This window comes from Ammodytes marinus, assembly GCF_949987685.1.
Source record: "Ammodytes marinus genome assembly, chromosome: 18".
In the NCBI taxonomy this organism is placed as follows: Eukaryota; Metazoa; Chordata; class Actinopteri; order Uranoscopiformes; family Ammodytidae; genus Ammodytes; species Ammodytes marinus.
This window is the reverse complement of record NC_137222.1, coordinates 11,461,806-11,484,788: the sequence shown is the minus strand read 5'-3', so window position 1 is coordinate 11,484,788 and position 22,983 is coordinate 11,461,806. Positions and strand designations below refer to the sequence as shown.

Genomic DNA, 22,983 nt, shown 5'->3' with positions numbered 1-22,983 from the left:
GCTATCCTTTACTGAAGTAGGCCTATACAATCCTAATAGGCCTACTTCCTAAGCCTCACAAATGTGGGATATATTGCAGGGCTTTCCTGCTGGATTGCATTACTTGTTCATTGAGTTCCTATTTAAAGGAACAGCTCGATATGTTGGGAAATTAAACGCATAAGAAAATATTTCCCTAAACGTTGAATTAATTATTTAAAGCTGTCTGCCAATAATTGCTGACTAAGTGACTAGTTAATGTTTTATGCTCGTGTGAGTGGGAGTGGTTATGCCTTTCTTTTTGCCAAGTGTCTCTCTCTCCTGCTCTCTCTCTCTCTCTCTCTCTCTCTCTCTCTCTCTCTCACTCACTCACTCACTCACACGCACACAAGTTTGTCCCTCAGCGCGATCCGTAGGTGGAGAAGCAGAGAAAAAAAGCGACGCCTGAGAGCGACGCTTGCAGCTGATGTACCGCTGGCTTAGAGGAAAATGGAGAGCGACACCGCTGTCAGGAGAATAAAACCTTTCGCGACGAACAATTATGTAGCGCAAGATAACGACGGTTCCGTGGACCGGTGCGGGAACAACGGCTACGGCGGTGAGCCGAAGAGGAAGCCCGAAGTGAGCCTGTACTTGCTGCGGGAAGGGCTGGCAGCTTTACTGGTCTCTGTGTTTATTTTGGTGCTGTGGGGACTCGTTCATTTCTCGTTACAACAGCTCGTCATCGGGAAGCCCACCGGCGAGTTCAACGCAGTGAGAGCCAGGTGAGTTTTTTTGTGTTGTCGTAACTGTCTTTGTCTTTTCAATGTTGCTTAACGGTCTCGAGCCCCCTGGCCAACCTTTCCTCTAGTTTGACAACAGACCCGCCTAGAAACCACTAGCCTACTACCGGGTGTCACCTCCTCCTCCACCTTTACCTTTCTTAACCTCTACCTCCAAGGTAGGCACGCAGGTGCTTCAGCAGTGACCAACGGTTACAAGAGTTGTATTTGTTTAACACACCTCGTCCCGAAGGCAATTCAACGAGCCGAGTTTACACGTGAAACAGGAAATACAGTAAACAACCTTGGAAGACAATTTAAAAAGGACATAAACAAAGATAAGATATAGGCCTACATAAATAAACACAGGTGGGTGTGCTTAAATAGACAATGACATATGGAAGTGGACAATCAATCATTTGAGTCATTGTTGCATACAAATACAATTTTGTGGCCCCAGTAAATGCTACTATTGCAGCTAAACGAAGGCAGTTTAAGTTTAGATCGAGCTAAACGAAGGCAGTTTAAGTTTAGATCGAGCTAAATATTCCAAATAATTGTGCATAGGCCTAATATGAGTTTTCTCTATTTTGATGCCATTGTCATCTGTCATCTTTGTGTGGTAAGTTTATGGAACATGTGATGAGACAAAATGATTAATCAATTATTAAAAAACAAAAAATTGTCACCAAATACATGGACAAATTGACAATGAAGATCGTCATTTAATGCTGCCTTCCTCTGTTTGCTTGTTTTGACAGCCATTAGTTGGTTGATTTGAGCGGCAAATCGAATTTAATTTGACAATATTTAAACTTAAAGTTGCAGTGTGTAATATGAAATCATCACAACAGTTCGTCTCTATGGCTCCCGTTCAGAGAAGCAACATAAATTCTTCAAGAACATTCCAACTGGTAGTTCTGATGGACACAGTGGCTTCTGTAGAGCTGATGACATAGTTCTGTAGAACTATGACGCTTCCAAAATGGCGGCGCCCATGCCTTGGTCCATGGTATGGGGAAATACGGAGATATAAGAGACCCTTTCTGAGGGAAAAAAATCATAATTCTAAAAAAAAAAATCAGCTATTATGCACTAAATTAAACGTACTTATGGATATTATAATTATTTTCTACCAAGTCTGCTATGAAAAAAACTCAAAATTCTACACACTGCAGGTTTAAACTAAAAGTGAATAATTTGTGAATCTGGGAAACTTGTTTGTCTCTCTTACATAATTGTTAAGGCAAGGCAACTTTACTTGTATAGCAAGTTTCGTACACAAAGGCAACTCAAAGTGGCTCACAACATATTTACAATCAAACATCAATAAGATAACAAAGTATACGGTTGAATAACAAAACCTTTCAAAAGCTAAATTACAGGGTGGAATAGGCAATAAAAACTAGAAACGTTTTTCGCTCTGACTTAAAGCTGGTCAGAGTGTGGGCTTGTCTGATATCATCTGGAAGGCTATTCTAGGTCTGTGTTGCATAAGAACAGAATGCTGCTTAATTGAGTGCCTTTTGGTTTTCTGAATTCTCAGAACATATAAATCCAAATATATAAAACAGATGAATTCATAATGAAATACAACCTGCATTTTATTTTTTGAATAATTTTTTTCATCCCGTTCATTTCCCGATGAATATGAGCCCCTCAGCTTCACAGTGCAACAGCTTTTATCACATGTTCGGCCTCTGTGAGAAGCAGAGACAGGATTTATTGCCCTCAATCCGAGGTCCGCAGGGCTGCGGTTGAGCTCTTGAATTTGCTTGCCAACGGGATTTGCCATCATTTGGCCTCTTGCTGGATAAATGAGTCAGGCATGCTGCATTTGAACTGATTAGGACTCTGAGCTTCTTTAGTCATGCCCTGCCAATCCAGATTTGACTACGAAGCCCGAGCATAAAATAAGTTCCTCAGAGGCGGCTGTACGAGTGTAATGAAAGCAGCAGTTCCTAAATGTAATTTGGCCCGACTTTGTCACTACAAGAACATCGATGTTGGTCTAGTCTACTACATCAAAAGCAAAGGGAAACCATTTTTCTGTATTTTGGTCCATGCTCACAGAAGCTGGAATACAACTCATGGCTTCAACCACCAAAGTTAGATGACACTTATTGTATTTTTTGTCTCAACCACTAAATGATATCTTATGTTAAGTATATCTCTGGCTCTTCTGATGGTGTGGGCAGTGGAGCTTTGGTAACCTTGCTCTTTCTTGGATAGCTGCTGCAGCCACCAGCAGCTGCTTCTTTAACAAAAAGATGAAAGAAAAGCATCTGTTTTCTTTCTTTCCGTGCAATATGGGTTGCGGGGCTTCGTTTCCCGTTTTTGTCTCCTAAGGCAGTCACATCAAAGTAAATACAGAAACATGGCATACTGTAACCTGAGTCAGGGCAGTGATCCAAACTCTTGGGACTCGGATAACAACAATGGGTTACACCCATTTAAAAAAAAATTAATTTCTGTTGGATTAATTAAAAATAAAGTCCTGCTCCTTTGAGTTAAAAGTCCTGTTGTGGTGTTATCATTGTCATTTCGGAAAGATTGTATATATAAAAATAGATATTACAGAGCTGCAATTCTTCGATGAGTCATCTTTTGCATGATCATTTAAATCGGAGCCTATACTTTTTCTGACGATTGCCTAATTGATGACGCGAATAATGGATTCAGCTGTGTTTGATGGGGAAAACGGGGTTCCAGATTCCATGTCCTCCATGGAGCAATAAAAAACAACAATAAAACAGACACATCAAACTGTATTTCGTAGCATTGCTGACCTTTATAAAACCTCATTTTAGCCAACAGTATCTGGTCATCACAGCCAGCACCCAATTCATTGTCTGACATAAAGATATCTGTTCTGTACTTGAACTTGGTTTCACATTCACTAGTCATTCAAGTGTCAGCAATTTGTCTTTGCTGACACTTGAATGACACTTGCTTACACACAGTATACACATACTGCGTGTGTGCCGTCTAACATGTCAGGAACCACACCCAGATATTCAGTGAATTTAATTAATCTATTTCATGTTTTGAAACCTCAATTTGGTTTTAATTAGAAGGCCATGTATTGTGGCCTCACACACCTCTATGCAGTATGCAAACGTTGTCTGTCTTTAACAGTAACATCGAACTGCAGAATATTAATATGTTACTACAGCATAAAAGTATTATCTTTTCTCTCTTTTTTTCCCCTCTTCCATCACATCACAATCCAGACTGCACTTGGATCAGATCACCAGCGTTGGGCCTCGGCCAGTGGGCAGCCCCGAGAATGAAGTCCTGACAGTGGGCTACCTGTTGGAGCAGATTGAGAAGATCCGGGTGGAGTCGGCCGCGGGCCCCCATCAGCTCACTGTAGACGTGCAGCGCCCCACCGGCTCTTTCTCCATCGACTTCCTCGGAGGCTTCACCAGCTTCTATGATCGTGTCACCAACGTCGCAGTGAGGCTGGAGCCTAAGAGCGGCTCGCAGCATCTAATGCTGGCCAACTGCCACTTTGACACAGTAGCCAACAGTCCAGGTAAGAAGACATTCCTCCTCCTTTGAATGTACTGTATACTGCCCACTCTATGTGAGCCATTAAGGCATTGGGAATAACTGAGCAGGTGCAGCACAGAGTAGTTGGTTGCATATAGATTCATGCAGAAAACCATTCACACTGTGGACCAAACTTGAATTACCAGAAATGAAAGGACATTCAAATATCAATCTTTGAATAAATGAAACAGGATATATTAGAACAATGACTCCATTATACTTGATTTAATCTATTCTTTTGAATTGATTTGCAACTTTTACATCATCTCAAATGTCCTATCCCCACCCTCTAAATTCTTGAAGATATAAAATTGTTTGTTGGTTTGTCAATTGGGGTTTAAATGACATCTTCTACAGAAATTCAGTTTCCCCAGAAATGCAACTGAGTTTGTAATTCACTGGAATTTCCTTTGTTCAAAGATGAGGGTTTCACTTGTGATTCACTCCTGGGAAGTTTGTTGGGATGCTTTAGACTCATCAGCATCTGCTATACTTCGTATGTAGTGCTATTGAGCAAAGCATGCTCACACGCTAAACTTGGATGCTAAATGTAGTAAATAATATACCTGCTGAATATCCACATGCTAGCATTGTCATTTTTAACATGTTAGCATGCTGTTGTTAGCATCAGGGCTGCTAGCATGACTGTGGATTTCTAAAATGGACATCCTCAGGTGCTTTTAAGAAAATAATACCCTCATTTGTGTCCCATGGTGTCCACTGTAGTCATGTGGACAACACTGTGTAAAAATAAAACATCCAGAAAATTTGAATCCAAAATACTTCTTCTTGTAAACTACTGCCATATTGTGCAACCAAAAAGAAACTGCTCAGAGCAATGGGATCATATCATATATACACTGCACAGTAAGCTCATTGATAATTGGTAGCACATTGTGGTATTTAGGCAGAATTGCTTGTTAAACACATTCACACATTTTTACCGTTTCTTTTCGAGTCCACACCCACAAGCACTTTGAAGGGACATGTTTTTCACACACACACACACACACACACACACACACACACACACACACACACACACACACACACACACACACACACACACACACACACACACACACACACACACACACACACACACACACACACACACACACACACACACACACACACACACACACACACACACACACACACACACACACACACACACACACACACACACAGTTTGAATGGCCAAAGTAAATTAATCTTAGAGGTGTGGACCAGAAAGATACACACACACAGTTTCATGTCCACTGCTGCCTGCTGAACCTTTGATTTCTTGGAATTCCAAACATGCTCAGGAATAAAGAACTAGTCCAGCATGGTCAGCACAGCAAACAGATGTGAATAATATAGGAAAGTAAGTCAATGTACTAATAATTGCATTTCTCCTAGTTCAAAGCTATATCGTGGACAAGTGAACTACTAAGACGACAGTAGCAGTTGAATGGTACCCGGGTGGACAGTGAACGGGCTCTCCCCCCCCTCCCCCCCACCTCGTGAACACATTCAGTCCAGAAAGCCAGAGCACATGATGTCTCAGTTTGACTCTGTGATCTTTGGGGATTTCTTTCCCTTTCCTTCTCAGTAAATTGTACTCTCACCACTAACGTGTCTAATCTTTCCGCGTCACATGCCCCGTTCACATGGTCTTTTCCCTTTTCTTCTCTTCGTTACCCCTTTTCCTTTGTGTTCCCGCCCATGTACGAGCAGTGGGAGAAGGTTTTTTTTTAACGGCTTGTCGCATTCTTCACATGTTTGCACACAGAGCCTACTTCCTTCATTCTCGTGTGTTTGTGAATTTGTGTTATTCCCATGTAAGTCAAAGTTTAAATCATCTGCATCCGTCCAAAACTCAAGCTGAGCTACTGTGAGTAAATGCCATGCCAAGAAAAGCTTCTGTTGCCTGACAGGAATTTGAAAGCAGGCACATTACCCAAACTGTGCAAGTTTTTTTTTTTTTGTAGCAGTAGTTTTTTTGACACTGGTTTCTTTGTCTTATAGGTGCCAGTGATGATGCAGTTAGCTGTGCAGTGATGCTGGAAGTCCTCCATTCTCTGGCCAACCAGTCCACGGCTCTTCGTCATGGAGTGGTCTTCCTCTTTAATGGGGCGGAGGAAAATGTCCTGCAGGTGAAAATGAGTGACAATGACACATATTTTACAGACTAGCAGCCTGTCTTCACCACTTTGGATTGTCATTTAATAAAAAATAAAATAAAAACCTCTCTTCCTTCTCTTCTTCCTTATTTTCTGCAATACATTCTTACTTTCCCTCCCACCAACTATTTCTCTCTCCAATTTGGTCTTTCTCTGCATCAGGCCAGTCATGGTTTCATTACACAGCATCCATGGGCCAAGCAGGTGCGAGCCTTTATTAACTTGGAGGCTGCAGGTGTTGGGGGAAAGGAGGTTGTGTTCCAGACAGGTACTGTACCATTTGTGTTTGTCACATTTATTTTACTTTTTTAATCCGTTAACAATGTTTCCCTTGTGTGTTTGTTTTGCATATGTTTGCATTTGCAGCCCACCATGTACAATAAATTACCTTCATCTGTATTTGGGCAAATGTTTTTTTGTTGCTGTTACAGAGCTGTAGAGTGTAGGTCCAGTTTTGTATTACAGTATATGCCCTTGTTCCTATTTATCTGCTGACAGGCTGCCAATATTTGGTATCTATATGGATTACTAACGGCCTGATAATGATTCCTGAGTAGCCTGTAGCATTCAGGTAGCATTGCATTTGTACTTTAGACATTATCTGATGCCCTTACTCAGCACAACTGATACGTGCTACCCATTAAACAAGCTTGAATGCCGACATTACGAAAACCACAAAAAGCATGTGGTAGTCTGAGATGGCATAAGAAAAGTTTGTATAACCCTGATGATAAACATTTTCAACAGAGTGAAAAAAAAGCTAGGAGAGTTTGATAAATGTCCAAGATATACAACATCCTAAAAACTTTCTCTTCCTGTTCCCCAAAAGGTCCAGAGAACCCATGGCTGGTGCAAGCCTACGTTAGCGCAGCCAAACACCCGTTCGCCTCTGTGGTCGGCCAGGAGGTTTTTCAGAGCGGCATCATCCCCTCTGACACTGACTTCCGAATCTACAGGGACTTTGGTAACATCCCAGGTAATGCTGAACAATCTTCAGAGTACATTATAGAAATGAATAGTTAAAAAAAAGTCTGATTTAGATGATACAGTGGCAACTCAAAGATGGTTTTATTTATTTTGTATTTTTTTAAGATAATTTTTGGGCATTTTCAAGCTTTATTAGACAGTACAGAGTTGAAATGGGGAGACAGAGAGAGAGGGGGGATGACCTGCAGTAAAGGTCAACTGGTCGGATTTGAACCCGTGACCACTGCAACGAAGGCCGGAGCCAATATGGTACGCGCTCTATCCATTACGCCACTGGAGCGCCCAAAGATGGTTTTATTTAGATGTTTTTCTCTCCCTCCTTTTTTATTTGATTGTTTTTATCTTTTCTGTGCATATGTGCATTTAATTGTTTTAATTTTTTTTTCAGGCATTGATCTGGCTTTCATTGAAAACGGTTTCATCTACCACACCAAGTACGACACTGCTGACAGGATTCTGACGGACTCTATACAGAGAGCTGGTATGCCCGCCTACTGATCTTTAATAGACGATGGGTCGTGTATGTTTTGTCTTTCAAGGAGAGAGCGGTCACTGCAGCAGTAGGCCGGTGTGCTAAAAAAATGCTGCCAAACCAGTTTTTTCTGTCACACATGCAAATGCTCCCTGTCCAGTTGTGCTGTATCCCCCGTTTTCAGACCAGTCAGCACTCTGCTGATCTCATTATTTCCCTAAGAACTACAAAAGAACAAAAATATATACTGTATTTATTTATACATAGCAGCCACATACCTTTACTGTCGCACCTGCCCACATTTACCTTGTGCATCTGTTTTGCTGGATTATTATTTTGCTTTCCTTAGCAGAGTATCCGATCAGTCAGCACTAAAACCTTGAGACAGTTGCATCAGCAGCTATTGGACACCTCCCTCCTCGTCATCTGTTCACATTAACTTGCCTTGAAGGCATGAATTATTAGAGAGTAAAAAGAGAGATTTCAGGGTGAGGTCATACAATATGTATTTCTAGGGCTGTAAACAACTACAGTGTTGTAAGGTGGGGTGAAGATACAGCACAGGGGAAGGTGTGGAGGAATATACACCATCAGCTCTGCTCTAATGATGCATCTGGCAGGTTTTTGGCCTCCCTCTCATCTCCTATTTCACAACTCAGCCTTTGACAAAGTGAGGAAAAGGTGCAAGGTTAGCATTGCTCTAATGTAGATTAAACTTAGTTAAAAATCAAATGTAGCTTGGATCTGGAAAGACAAATATATAAACAAAAGAATAACTTTTATAAATGTTACTTTGGAATACAATGATCACATATGATTTAAAAAAAAATTATTGATGATTTATTTTTCATAGAAGAATTCAGAAGGGAAGGTTGTGGGTAAATCACAAAGCAGCGTAGCTAAGTAGTGAACCCAACATGAACAAGTAGATGTTTTGTACACTCAGTTGTTTACAGTTTTCGGCCACAGTGAACCTACCAGGCGGAAGAACAATGGAGCTTTGTCGTGTGTGTGTGTGTGTGTGTGTGTGTGTGTGTGTGTGTGTGTGTGTGTGTGTGTGTGTGTGTGTGTGTGTGTGTGTGTGTGTGTGTGTGTGTGTGTGTGTGTGTGTGTGTGTGTGTGTGTGTGTGTGTGTGTGTGTGTGTGTGTGTGTGTGTGTGTGTGTGTGTGTGTGTGTGTGTGTGTGTGTTAATGTGTGCGCGCTGTTAACTGTGCAGACATGCGGGACCGCAGTACCCGGAGCACCAGTAACCACCAACCAACTTTCTTACTGATCCCTAATACTGCCATGTTTCTCATTCAACATCATGATTCTAGCACATTTAGTGGAAATACATCTTTGTGCTGTATATACAGTATTGTGCAAAAGTTTTAGGCAGGTGTGAAAAAATGCTATAAACTAAGAATGCTTTAAAAAAATCAAGGTTTAATAGTGTATTATCATACAAAATGCAGTGAATGGACTGAAGAGAAATCTAAATCCAGCAGTGCAACCAGCTCAGAACTGGCATAAACCAGTGGGATCCAGGTACATCCATCTACCTTCTCACCATTGACAACACCATTAATCCTGACCAAATCTTCAACTCCATTGGCAGAAATGCAGCCCCAAACTTGCAAGGAACCAGTTACCTCCACCATGCTTCACTGTTGCTTGCAGACACTTGTACTGCTCTCCAGCCCTTGGCTATAGCCAAATATTTCAAATATTTTGACTCGTATGTCCAGAGCACCTGCTGCCATTTTTCTGCACCCCAGTTCCTATGTTTTCGTGCATAGTTGAATCGCTTTGCCTTGTTTTCAAGTCAGAGGTATGTTTTTTTTGGCTGCAACCCTCCATGAAGACCACTTCTAGCCAGACTTTTCCAGACAGTAGATGGATGTACCTGGGTCCCACTGGTTTCTGCCAGTTCTGAGCTAATGGCACTGTTGGAGATCTTCCGATTTCTATGGGAAATAATCTTGATGTGTTTTTCATCCGCTGCTGAGAATATGATGGCGAGTAATGTGTTTTAGTATGTGTGGGAATGTATGTTCAAAATAATGATGCAGTATTCATAGCCTGAATTGTCGTCCACACATCTTACTATAGAGTGTATGTACTTAATTACCATATCACTAGTATTAGTTTTATTTAAAACATTTTTTTGATAATGTAACTGATGACTAGAGCAGATAGTACTCTTGTACACAATAACAGGCTTTCATTAACTGCTATGTGCTGCACCTTGTTAGTTTAATTATTTACATGCACATGGTTTTATGGCTGTAGAAAATACCCTCTGAGTGACCGTACAGGAATGACAAAGGCCACTGCCTCAGTGCAGCCTGTCCCTGCTGGTCAGAAGGTTAAACACTTAGCCATCAATAAACTGCGTGCTGCATATGATGGCTCAGCTCTATGAAAGATGACTCTTTGCTGTTGGCTATTGATGTGTTCACTTTCATATTCAGTCAAATTAACCGTTTCCTTCCTCGTACTGTTGAAAACCATTACAGTGTAAACCTACTTTGTCCATTTCCATGAATTCACATCGTCTCCTCTTCAGTCCTGGTTTCAAGTGAGGATGACGTCCTGCTTGTACCCTCTCGCTGTCAAACTGCCAGCTACTGTTTCCTGCAGGAATCAATGCAGCCCAATGCAACAGAGCTGTTTTCTTACCTCTTCAACACTTCCTTCCTGTTTTCAGGCGACAACATCCTGGCGGTCCTGAGGTACCTGGTAATGTCGGAGAAGTTGGCCGATTCCTCCGAGTATCGTCATGGCAACATGGTGTTTTTCGACCTGTTGGGGTTCGTGGTGGTGGCTTATCCAGCTCGCGTTGGCACCATCCTCAACTACATGGTTGCCACAGCCACCTTTGTCTATCTGGCCAAGAAAGCCTCAATGCCAGGCAATGGGGGTAGGTCACCATTTCCTTTGGTGGATGAATGTGGTGGCATTTCCTGCTCTCCAAGTGTTTTTCTTAAGAACTAAACACTCACAATTTGTGGAGGCCAAAATCCAAGTGGTTAAACTCATAAACTATTTCTGTTGAGGATTTTCAAGAGCTGTTCTCGTGTGTTTTGCATTTAATTTACTATTGCTCTCTGTCTCTCTCAGGTGGTCGCTATGTGCGAGATCTGGCCTGTGCCACAGGTGTAGCAGTCCTGAGCTGGGTTGTCACCCTCCTGTCGGTGCTGATCATAGCTCTGCTCGTAACGCTGCTGGGCTGCTCCATGTTTTGGTACAACCACTTCTACGCCGCCATCTGCCTGTATGGGGCCGCTGCGACTGGAAAAATGGTCCTCATTCACACGCTGGCCAAAAACTTGTACTTCGGAGTAAGTGGAGTTTTTTTTAAACAGTAGGAATGACTTCAAATGTATGGTTTCACATTTCGGGACGTACATTTATTCTTTATATTATTTTGTTTTAGTTTCCCTCTGCAATGTCCCACCAAAATGTAACTCTTGCTTCCAGTCTTCATGCTAAGCTAAGCTCACCAACCTGGCTATTACTGGAGGAACAGATATGAGAATTATATCAATTTCTCATCTTAGCAATTCAGAATACTCAATGTCCAAAATGATTCCTTTAACTTTGGGCAGTCGTTTTAAAGGAGAAATCTTTTGTGTACATGTAGAAGTTTAACAGTCGGTCAAGTGCTTTGTCATTTTTCACAGGTAAGTTATTTATATTTTTACAACACAGATCAGAAAAGGGGGTTTTCATATATCATGACTTATTTGAGGTCACTATCTACTGTGATTTCCCATCTGAGCTTCATAGAATTGTAGTTTTTAATTTTGGTGGAACTTTGAGTTAAAACGTTTTAATACAAGGATGTTTTTGGATTTCCCTGGTCCGCCTTGTTTTTATCCTCCGTTCCAACATTATTATACAGCACTTCATAAGACGTCCCTTCAGTCTGAAGTACAGCAAACTTGAATGGGAAAGTCCCATGGTTAACCATAAGTCTAGACCAAAGGTAATTATTTTAATATTTTCTCTGTTGAAGCTAAACGAATGTTGACCAGCTTGACTTAACGATACCACTTCCCACATGGAGCATGTTTTTACACTCGAGTTCCCATTTATTGGGGACTAAAGTTCAGAGAGGACAAAGCGAGATGGTTCCTGTTCCTCTGTGGTGAACACAGAACAGCAGCTTTTTGTGTGTATGTGGTTATAAAACTATGCAGGTGTCAGAACAGCAGTGATCTATTGCACATTATCTACTGCTGAGAGCCAACAGACCAAGGCTTGCTGTAGTTCTTGAAAGATAGCGCAGGAGAGGAGTTTTCATGATTTGGTAATAGCAAAGCATATTCTTGCATTGTTGAGGGGCAATGTTGATACTTTTTGGTAAACTCTGCAATTACATTCTGTAGACTTTAGTAGAAGGTGGTTGCAGTTGAACTGACTGGTCTGACATTTATTAAATGTTAGCCTTTATTTGTGATAAAAATCATTAGAGAAAGCTGTTCTTTATTTGCAGCTGACCACGCTATCAACTACTCATGGCCATTTTCCAAAAAAAGGCCTTCAGACAAAACTTTCTCTCAGTCAACATAAAGCTTCTTATCTCCAATGATACAACGTCTCTATTGAAAGAGCAGACTATATAATTGGCCTCATTTCAAGTTTGACAAAACAGAGACTGGCAAGTTTCGTTTAACAGAGCAGACATACATCATTATTTTTAAGAAAAAATGAATGATGGTTGCATGAGAAATCTTTTACATTTGAAAAAAGCCAACTTCTTACTCACAATCATTGTTCACTACATTAAGCCAACTATTTATCCCTTACTTTAAGCTACCTCTTTCAACTATTTATCCCTTACTTTAAGCTAAATATTTTAGCTATTTAAGCTAACAATTAATTTAACCATTACTTTAAGCTAACTATTTACATGTTACCATTACTTTAGGATAACTATTGGAACCTTTTATTTATTTAAACTTTTGCAGCCATTTAGCCACCTGCCAACTTTAAGCAAACTAATTCAACGTTTTATATACTTTTGGCTAACTATTTCAACCATTTAACAGTTTATTGTAGCTAATTATTTCAATCATCAGCCCCAAACACCAGTAGGCTTACCCAATTTATCCATCACATTTTTGCTTACTTTTTGCACTCTGTAATGCACAATTGTTCCTGTGTTTTAGCCGACTCGATATTTCCCATATTAAATCATAAAAAACTGAGAGTCGAATAAACAATTGATCTCTGCATGGTTCTAGTCCCACATCAATCAGGACCAGAATCTTCGCTACAAAACTGAGCGTAGACACTGGGCATTAATTTCTTTGCATGGCAGTTACAAAGCCATACGCTGCTGTAAATATTTGTTGTGCGTGTGCATCTTTTGTTAGAATGATTTGTGAAACAGCTATAATATATAACCCTTCACACACAATGTGAAAATAAATGGGCCAAGTGCCTCTCAGTGAAGCTGTGATCATGATGTTAATTTTAATAAAAATATGTTATGCCTATAGCAAAATGCTGCAGTAAACCCCTTAATTATGCTGCAGTAATGCATGGCAAATAACATTGGTGAACTCCTACTGCAGTAATAGAGTAGATTGTTTTTGTGTTTCTTTTTTCAGTTTATAGTTTAAATTTCAAGATACAAACCTGGCCTTGGTGAAAAGTTCCCTTTGTACGTACTGGGAAGTCATATCATCTTTGTTCCTGTTACGACAAGTATTGCAGAGATAAGCTCTTATTTGCAGTGATACACAAACAAGTTTTGACTGGATTTTAAACCCAAATGAAGAACCTTATGAAGATGGCAGTCAGCGCATTCACTATAAGGAGTTTGGGGTAGACTTTGCTCTAGCAGAAGTCAGCCTTGTATTGTTGCAGAGGGGGCCAGAAGAAAAAAGTTTTTTTCTCCACATCTATAAATGCTAACCTTTAACCTAAATAGCCATTCAATTGTACGCTAAACTGAGATTTTTTCTACAGCTTTAGTTTGCCGCCAGATAGCACTTTATTTTTGTATCACTCTGCCAATCAGCCTCTCAACTCAGAGATACTGCTGAGGCACAAGAAAGCAAAAAGGGCTTAATAATGTGTGTCTTTGCCTTGCAGGGTGTTCGTTTGGTGGAGCTGGGGGATCTCTTCTTTGATGTGAGCTTGTTGCTGTGGTGCTGCAGCCTGGTGTGGTTGACTGCTCAGGGCCTGTGTTCAGCCTACGTGCCCATGCTAATGGTGGCCTTCCCTCTGGTCACCAAACTGCTACTGGCGAACGAATTTAAACATCGAGGTACACACAATACAACCCTACAACACAACTATTGCAATTCATTTTTATTAATAGGCAAATACAACACAATTTGATTTCAAATATAACTCGCCGAAAGTTAGGATTGAGATGCTAGTGGACACTAAAGTGATAAAACTAATAGTTATACCCAAACCTGCTTCTCAAAAACCCTTGTGATTGTTAGACAATGTTTTAGAAACTTGTGCTAACTCGGTATGAGAACAGTAGTTAGGAAGTTCTGTTCTCCAAAACGGTTTGCTTGGGTTTAATAGGGATTCTCATATCTGTGGGGCAGCCAAAAAAAAGGTGCCAAACTTACGGTCTAAACTTTGGCTTGGTTGATCTGAAAATACCTTGTCCTATCTTTGTGCAGGAGCATCAGTGAAGTACAGTGTGCTCTATCTGATGGGCCTGGCGTTGCCGTATGTCCACTTCATGTTCCTCATCTGGGTGGTGTTTGAGATCTTCACACCCATCCTGGGTCGCAGTGGCACAGAGATACCTCCTGAACTGGTGCTGGCCACCCTGGTCACCCTGGCAACCATCTTCCTCTCCTCCTTTTTTGTGAGTATTACCACGTTATGTGCAACAAAGAAACACACTTTTGGAATATTTCTAATCAATAGTCTTCCATTTCCACCTTTTTTTTTATTTATATCTGCTACTTCTCATATTTGTTGTGAGTTTTAAGAACTAGTAACATACCACATTTGTCTCTCTGTCTCAGCTGCATTTCATCTACTTGGTACGGAGCACTAAGTGGATCCTGGCTGGTCTGGGCTCAGTCTTCACCATTATGTTCCTGCTGGTGTCCTGTGGCTTCCTCTTTCCCTATTCAGCTAGTCCAGACAGCCCACGGCCAAAACGAGTCTTTCTACAGGTTCAAAGTCACAACACACACACACACACACACACACACACACACACACACACACACACACACTCACACTCACACTCACACTCACACTCACACTCACACTCACACTCACACTCACACTCACACTCACACTCACACTCACACTCACACTCACACTTTCATTTTCAATATGTAAATGAGAGAAAAACCCTCAAACGTTCACAATTGTACATTTGTACTTTTCAGTTTTGAAGATATTCTATGTATGGAATTAGTGAAAACTGTCCTTACTTCAATGGAGGAAGCATTCACGGCTCAAAAGGAACACAATCCAACAGAAACACTTTTAATGCAATTCTGCAGTGTAGCTTGCTTGCATGATTTAAAATATTTTGGTGGGAGCAGGTGTAATACAAAACCCCTATGTGGCACATTTTTGTAACTGTGACACAAAGACATCTCTCCACACATTTTCATAATCATAATACAGTGCTCTGATTTCACTTCTCCACCTGCTCATGTAACTCACAGATGGCTACATTAATTAATTCAGGCGATAATGGAAAACCACCCGGTAAAACATCTGTAGAACCGCAAGAAAACAGGCACATAAAAGAAGTGATTTTTTTTTTACTTTGAATTAAAAAAATAACTTGTTTTATCTTTCCCCCCACAGCACACAACGCGGACCTTCCACAATCTCCAGGGGCAGGTGGAGAGCGGGGACTCAGGTCTGTGGATAAACAGTTTTGACTACACGGGCATACAGCACCTCGCGCCGCACATCCCCGAGCTCAACGACAGCGTTCGCACCGACTGTCGCGAGGACCGACCCTTCTGCGGTTACCCCTGGTACCTGCCTGTGAAGTTCCTCAGCAAGTCAGTAATGGTCTCGTATAGCTGACAGCATTGTTTCCATGCTCTATGTTTTCATTCACTTCATTCTACTGTCTTCATGCAGAGACTTTTCATTCTTTGCATTTTTCCTCACCTTCCAAGTATTTTGGTGTACTTGCAGGAAGAACTGGTACCTTCCCGCTCCACCAGTGTCTCCGAGCTCTCCAGTGGAGTTCAGCTTGCTGTCCAAGGAGGAGACGAGCTGGGGGACCATCAAGATGACCTTTAGTGCGAAAGGTCAGAAGTGCCTTTATGTGGCTAAAAGAAACTGCAAATCTACAGTAGATAACATTTTGTACGATTTGCATGCAGAGATAAGAGCCACAATCCAAACAGGACGTTGACTTTGGCACCAAATGTCATGTGTCTTAAGTTGGACTTGTGCCAAAGGACTCTTGGCAGATACTCAGCTCATATACTCACAAATATTCAGCAACACACATACATTGGGATGGAGGGGTTTGAGATGACTGGAGAGAGACTGTTTTTAAACAGGAGGTTGCCATTTTAAAAAAAACATTTGTTGACTGATCTATAGTTCAGTATTGATCTTGGAAACATCTGTTGCTTGGCTTTCTATTAGCCGCTCCACCTCAGTTTGACCAGTTGTCATTGAAATGTTAAAGGTGCTCCGTGGAAGTTTGTGTTAATTCTTGCACCACCTTTGGAGAAAAGAGGTAAGGTTTTTACTACACCAGCTGTAGTTCCTGGGTGACCGTACCCATGGCAAAGGCATTAAGAAAAAATATCTAAAAATAGCATTCTTTGCACTGATGGTCTCGTTTGCTTGTTTTTGGAATAAAAATTAGATTGTTTGAGAAATATTTAAAAAATTACTCGTAGCACCTTTAATGTTCAAGTTTCCATGATGCTGAGCACTGTAAGGATATCGTAAGTCAGCTGTTGTGGCTTGATAAAGAAAATCTGTAACAATGACCGTGCTGACACAATTATGAATAGACATTGATTTTCTGGCTGATCTGGATGTGTTCTTTTGTGTGTGAATGCTAACTGGTGTCCTTGTCCTATCCCTTCAGGCCCCAGCCACATGTCCCTGTACCTGATGCCTCACAAAGGAGCCAGCCTGTCCACCTGGTCCTTTGGTGACGGGACGCCTCAGTTTGACCTGAGCGGAGAGTATTTTGTCTTCTACTCCCACGGCCTCGATGCCCCCACATGGACCTTCTGGTTTGAAATACAGGTACTGTTTGCAGCTAAACTTTAACCTTACTTTACTTGTACTTGTTTGTTCTAATTGACATTTCATATATGTGTTATTTTGTGTGAATTCTTTTTCACGTTAATTATCAAAAAAACTGCTTTCCGTTTTTTGGTGTTTTTTAATCTGTGATCGCATCAGTGTTTGTCAAAGTCATCTTTTTGTTTTGGGTTGAAGGCAAATAGTGATGAAAAACGTTGTTCTAACATAGTTCTGTTTCACATTCTGGGGAAATGCCTTTAAAGTAGTGATCTTTAGAGGTTCTGGTATGTGGATTTCGTTACCTTTTTGATAGAGCCAGGCAAGCTGCTTTTATGTGAAGCTAAGCTAACCCTCTGCTGGTTCAAGCTTAATAAATAGGTAGATAGGTATCCGTCTTCTTATCCGACTCTCTGCAAGAAAGCAGATAAGCATATTTCCCCACATGTTGAATTAATTCCTTTTGAGGTTGTCATGCTTGTCCGTAATATTTAATAAATCATCAGGTGTTCCTGCACCTTTGACAGTCTGAAATCCATCTACTATCCAGAAAGCAACTGATATTTTTTAAAACTTTTCTCATTTTATGCCATTCTTTTCATTCCTCGCATTTCTGCCAAACATCCTCTCACGCAGGGCATCAGTCAGTGATGTCTGCAGGAGATTAAAGCCCCCGTGCCTGGACACAATTGGACTTTTCATGTGGAAACTCTTCTAACTCCAATCTGAATTAAACAATTTTTGAATAGCATGAAGAATGACATGGGTTAATAATAATGAACTCGACAACCTTTTAAACTACTAAGACTCTTGAAATCCATAGCATAAGCTAAAACACATGGAGAATAATCAGGCTAAAGACAATGTGATTATTCCTTAGGACCTGGAAAAAAAAATACTGATCCAGCCTCTCTCCTTCACACGTTTTTTTTCTTTCTCTCTCTCTCTCTCTCTTTCTCTTTCAGCCTCCCACGGACCCGGATCCATCAGGCCCTGAAGGCATGATCTCCGTTGCCATCTCAACCCACTATTTTTTCGGGAAAGACCACAGAACTGCTGAACTTGAGGGAATCCTCGGCAGGTTTCCCGCCTGGTCTTTCCCATCATCCTGGGTCAGCACGTACGACATGTACCGATACTGAGGATCCCTCACTGAAAATGGCTGACGCCGACAAGAGCCGAGGGGCTGCAGGGGGCCCCCCACCCCTCCGAGACGGATACAAGATTTCATGGAACTATACCAGCGGACAAGCCCTGGCCGCCTTTACACACACACACACACACACACACACACACACACACACACACACACACACACACACACTCTTAACACACACACGCACACACACACACTCTTAACACACACTCTTAATACACACTTGCGCTCCCTTCCAGCCATGCCCGAGAGACCCCTATCACTGTGTCAGTAGGCTTTAGTAGCTGAACCAAGCAGGAAGACACACTGAGACAGGGCCAGAGTCGAGGGCGATCGGACAGCACACAGACTGACTTAACTCGCCGTCCAATGCACTGGCCCACACACGCCTCGTGCCCGCTCCTGTTAATGAAACAAAAGGGGTTAAGTTTTTTAATTTTTTTTTTACTCAATCTGTTGTGCCTTTGCTTTACTCACTCCATATCACTCCCCTCCTCACTTTCCACTCTAGTTTCCCTCGCTCTCACACACTAACGCTCTTCCTGAAAGAATGAAATGGCCACCTCATCTTATCTTTTTCTTTTCATTTTCTTAAAGCAAACCACTCAGCGATCCTCAGACTACACGTGTCATTGTTTTCCCTTGGCAAAAATAACAGCCACCACTACCTGCACTGTAGGCGTGGGAAGGGAAACGAAAAGACCCATTTTTTGTTTTTATTTTGACCCCTCCCCCGACTTTAACTGGAAACTTTGACACGTTGAAAGTCGCTTTTCATCAACACGTACTTGTTCGTATAACAAGGAATTTTAATTTAAATTTTTTTTTAACTGATCGTTCATTTTGAAATTGCTCGTTATCGTTCCTCAATAACATCCCTGATTTGCGGATAAGACTGTCAACGTGTCCTTCAAGAGGAGATGCCATCCTAAAGATTTGGCGCAGAGGGTAATCTTGACGTCTTTTTTTGAGATCTTGATGTGTTAAAGCACAGCCGTTCTCAGGGTAACAAATACTTGTGGCAGTCTAAGATTTCCTACGGTTTAAACACGATTCCCTGAAGCTTAAGGGTGGAAAGCCATCAATGCAGCTCCACACTCCTTAACTTGAGTGTTCTGTTAATTATTCACATTTGCAGTTACTTTAACAGCATTTTCGTCTCGTTTTCAAACTTTTGCTCTGCACTTCGAGCTGTTTACAGTAGCACCAATTTAAAAAAATTGTAGAGAAAGAAAGTAAAGCCACAAATATGTATTGATTATAAATGAATCGATAAAAAGAAAATAAGCTGCAGCTTTTTTGAATTTGTAATTATTATTTTTATTATTTTTTTTATTTTAAGATTTTTTTTCCCGCTTTATTTTAAAGATTTGGAGAGACAGAGCCAAAATGTCCCAAAGTGGGGATGACATGCAGAGAACGACCACGGGTTGGACTCGAACCGGGTCTGCTGATATATTATATTTCCTTGTCATATTTGACAACTAAATAAATTTCTTTTGGTTTTGGACTATTGGTCCAAAGGAAAACCTTGTCAACTTTTTATTCAGGGAAACTTGAATGAGCGTTTACTTACTACATTTTTTGCCATTTCATACATTTTCACAACATGAACGACCGTTAGAAAAGAATACATAGTATTCCTCACAGCCATCTGATCATCCCGAATCAATGGATTGGTGCTGCTGCGGACAGCTTACAGTGTTAAATGTCCAATCATTTTCATTGTGTGTGTTGATACATTTTCTTGAATTTCACTCATCTCATGTGGAGATGCATTCTTATTTAAACAAACCAGTCAAATACGACCCGTTTTTATTTGTTTACTTCACATAGTCGACCCCAGAGAACTGATAGAAATCGTTGTGCCAAGAATGGAGGGGTGGATATAGAGAGAGAAGTACAATTGCTTGCTAATTTTCTTAACCTCCACAACGCCGGCCAATCACGCGGACGGGACGTGGTTGGGAATGTGGGGTCTTTGCTTTGGGAAAAGTACTGAAATCTGACGTGTAAACTGGACCCTTCAATGTCACCACTACCTCCACAATAATCAAACCTTAGTGCCCGACACCAACAAAGCAGTTATAAATGATTTGTTCCATAGATTTCTTCAATGGTCTTTTGTCTGTGGGCTACCTCTATTTTCTGCTCTTGTTTCCATTACTACATATTGTTTTGATAGTTGCTATTGCAAAGCTGTGACCATCCCCTCCCTGCCTTCAGTCCCACACTCTGATGAACTCTGTTAAAACACCAAAAAATGGGTTATAATGGGCGGAATCTTGTTGTGAAAACTTGGGAGATAAACTGAGCAAAAAATCGTCTGACCCGAAAGGAGGCCTTAAAGTTTTTTGCTTCCAAAGACACACACAATGTTTTACTGTCGTGGTCACAAAAGTCTCAGCGATCTTAAAGCCATCAGGTGCTGCTCTGTACAGAGTTTTTATCTACCTGCAATTGTTCTGTTTGAAAATGTAAACTTCAAATCCATCAGAGCCTTCAACGGCGAGGTTGGAAAGCGAGTTGTAAATGGACTGACCTACTGTCCTCCTTCTTTTATGCACAATGTCGTACTCGAAACAACACAGTAAATCACAGCTGATCTATTGTAAGGGATTTATTGGCCAGATGATAGTTCGTCCAAAACAATGTCACCAGAAGGCCTGCTCAAAGTGAAGCATTGTTTCAGGTGTCTACAGTGTGATTGACATATCATATGGAGATGAACAGAGGGCAACAAGGAAAAATTAATGGAAAATAGTTTGCTGTAATTTAGTGCTTAGCACGGGGGAGACTACTAATGGTCCTTTTAAATATATATTAGATGCATTATATATTTATTGGAGTCAACGTGAACCAAAACAGAAACACTAACCGACCAGTTTGATCAGTGTTTCTCTTTGCTCTAGTGCGTCAGTAGGGTAATGTTTAATCCTCTAACAGGGTTATTGACCGGGAGCAGGAAGTGATGTTGTTCTGAATGAACCTCAATGTTTACCTGAGGTTCTGCAGTGCTTGGAAATCTTATCCATGGTTGTTATATAAAAATGAGCTTCTCCTTTGCTAAGCACAGATGAAAAGTGTGCAGGGCTTCTAAAATGTGTATCTTTCAAAGTCAAAGGTTGTCAAAAGATCATCAGAGTTACCAAGTGACACTTTTAGGTTCAATTTGACCATGTTGTTTGAAGTACTAATGATCAACGGATGGGGACAGCTGATGAATAAGAGTTAGTTTTTTTATATAAAACCAAGAGCACAGGAGGAACTGCTGTAAACGTGGAATGGAGCAAGGGGGAGGCGTTTGACGTAAACACTGTGCTCCGTTGGTGCTCCCACTGTTAGACTATAGGCACACACGGAGCGCTGCTAGAGCTTAACGTAGAGAAAAACAAACAAATCCTGTTGGGATCATTTTAATTGTTTTGTTGACAGAATCTAATGTATTAATGTAACTCAGTTAAACAGAGGCTGACCGATTGTGCACAGTGTGTGTGTGTGTGTTTTTGTTGCTCAGTGTGAACTAACACTGGGACGTAGGCCAGCCTACTTTCATTTAACAGTCAGTCAGGGAGAAATGGTTCGACATCACATATGTCCATATCAGCTTCATAAATAAACAGTTTAGCTGAAATCTGTTCTGGGATACACGTTGAAATGTCTTAATGCCTGTTGTCGAAGGATGTCTTTTATTTTACATTTTTGTTACGTTACATTTGTCAACAGTTTTCTTATTGTTGCCTGAACTGTGTTTATCTTTTTCTTGGACTTTTCACAATTGCCTATTTCTCTTATTGTTCAATTTGTTCTGAAAGTTGATTTTATTTCATTTTTTTTAAAACTAGACTGATCATATTGTTCTTTTTGGGATTGATTTGACACCTTTAACAACTGTAACAGTTAACTTTGTTCTTTCTAACTGCTGTTCTTGCTTTTAAAGAAAATGCATATTTGTCCGTCAGTTGGAATTCACTGACTGTTGTGAATGGGATTATTGGGATTGATCTGGTTACAGGGTATCCATCTATTGAATGGATGGTATGATTTTACCTTATGCAAAAAGCTTGAATTAAATTAGCACATGTACAGACATTAAAATTCTTATTGCGTTAATGTTGTTGGCAAGTATTTTCCTATTTTCAACATGTGATTAACTGCAAGTACATACAACAACCTGCTCAGCTGTTCTCAATGAGGCAAACTAACCATTTTTGAAAATAATTTATTGGTCTTTATGTACAAGGAAAAAAAATATGGAGTAGAAAACCAAACATGAGTAGAAAAGGCAAATGTACAAGAGATAATTCTTTACACTGCATTGAGGATGTTTGCTGCTCCAGCCCAAAGAAATAAAACTTAAAACTATTGAGTCAGGAAACGAAGCAATACATTTTAAAACTGTACACCGGAGGGGGTGAGCCGTCCATCTCTTGAATGAACGTGACGTCACCCGAGTACCACGAGACGCACCTGACCGGCCGCTGCTCGCACGCACAGAAGGAAATCAGAAAAACATCTGCAATATTCATTTCCGTAGGAAATTGTCTTGTATGCCGTCAGCATTAGTTTGGAGCATCAGTGGTTGTTCTGATGAGAGGGATGGGTACGGGGGGGGCGTGTAAGTTTGTTTGAATGTGTTTCTCTGCATAATGAGTCAAGCGCTCGATGGTTAAAACTGAAGGCCTCTGGAC

General features: G+C 40.9%; 1 protein-coding gene across 1 annotated transcript; it reads left to right on the top strand.

The window, feature by feature from the left end:
- Nucleotides 1-416: 416 nt before the first annotated feature.
- Nucleotides 417-22,366, top strand: ermp1 (endoplasmic reticulum metallopeptidase 1). Its single transcript, XM_080046415.1, has 15 exons — nt 417-743; nt 3,974-4,278; nt 6,309-6,436; nt 6,626-6,731; nt 7,293-7,439; nt 7,839-7,931; nt 10,613-10,825; nt 11,026-11,246; nt 14,011-14,185; nt 14,559-14,749; nt 14,913-15,065; nt 15,718-15,920; nt 16,060-16,175; nt 16,976-17,139; nt 18,102-22,366. The coding sequence occupies exons 1-15, from the start codon at nt 469-471 to the stop codon at nt 18,276-18,278; spliced, it is 2,667 nt and encodes an 888-aa protein (XP_079902541.1). The 5' UTR covers nt 417-468; the 3' UTR covers nt 18,279-22,366.
- Nucleotides 22,367-22,983: the final 617 nt, after the last annotated feature.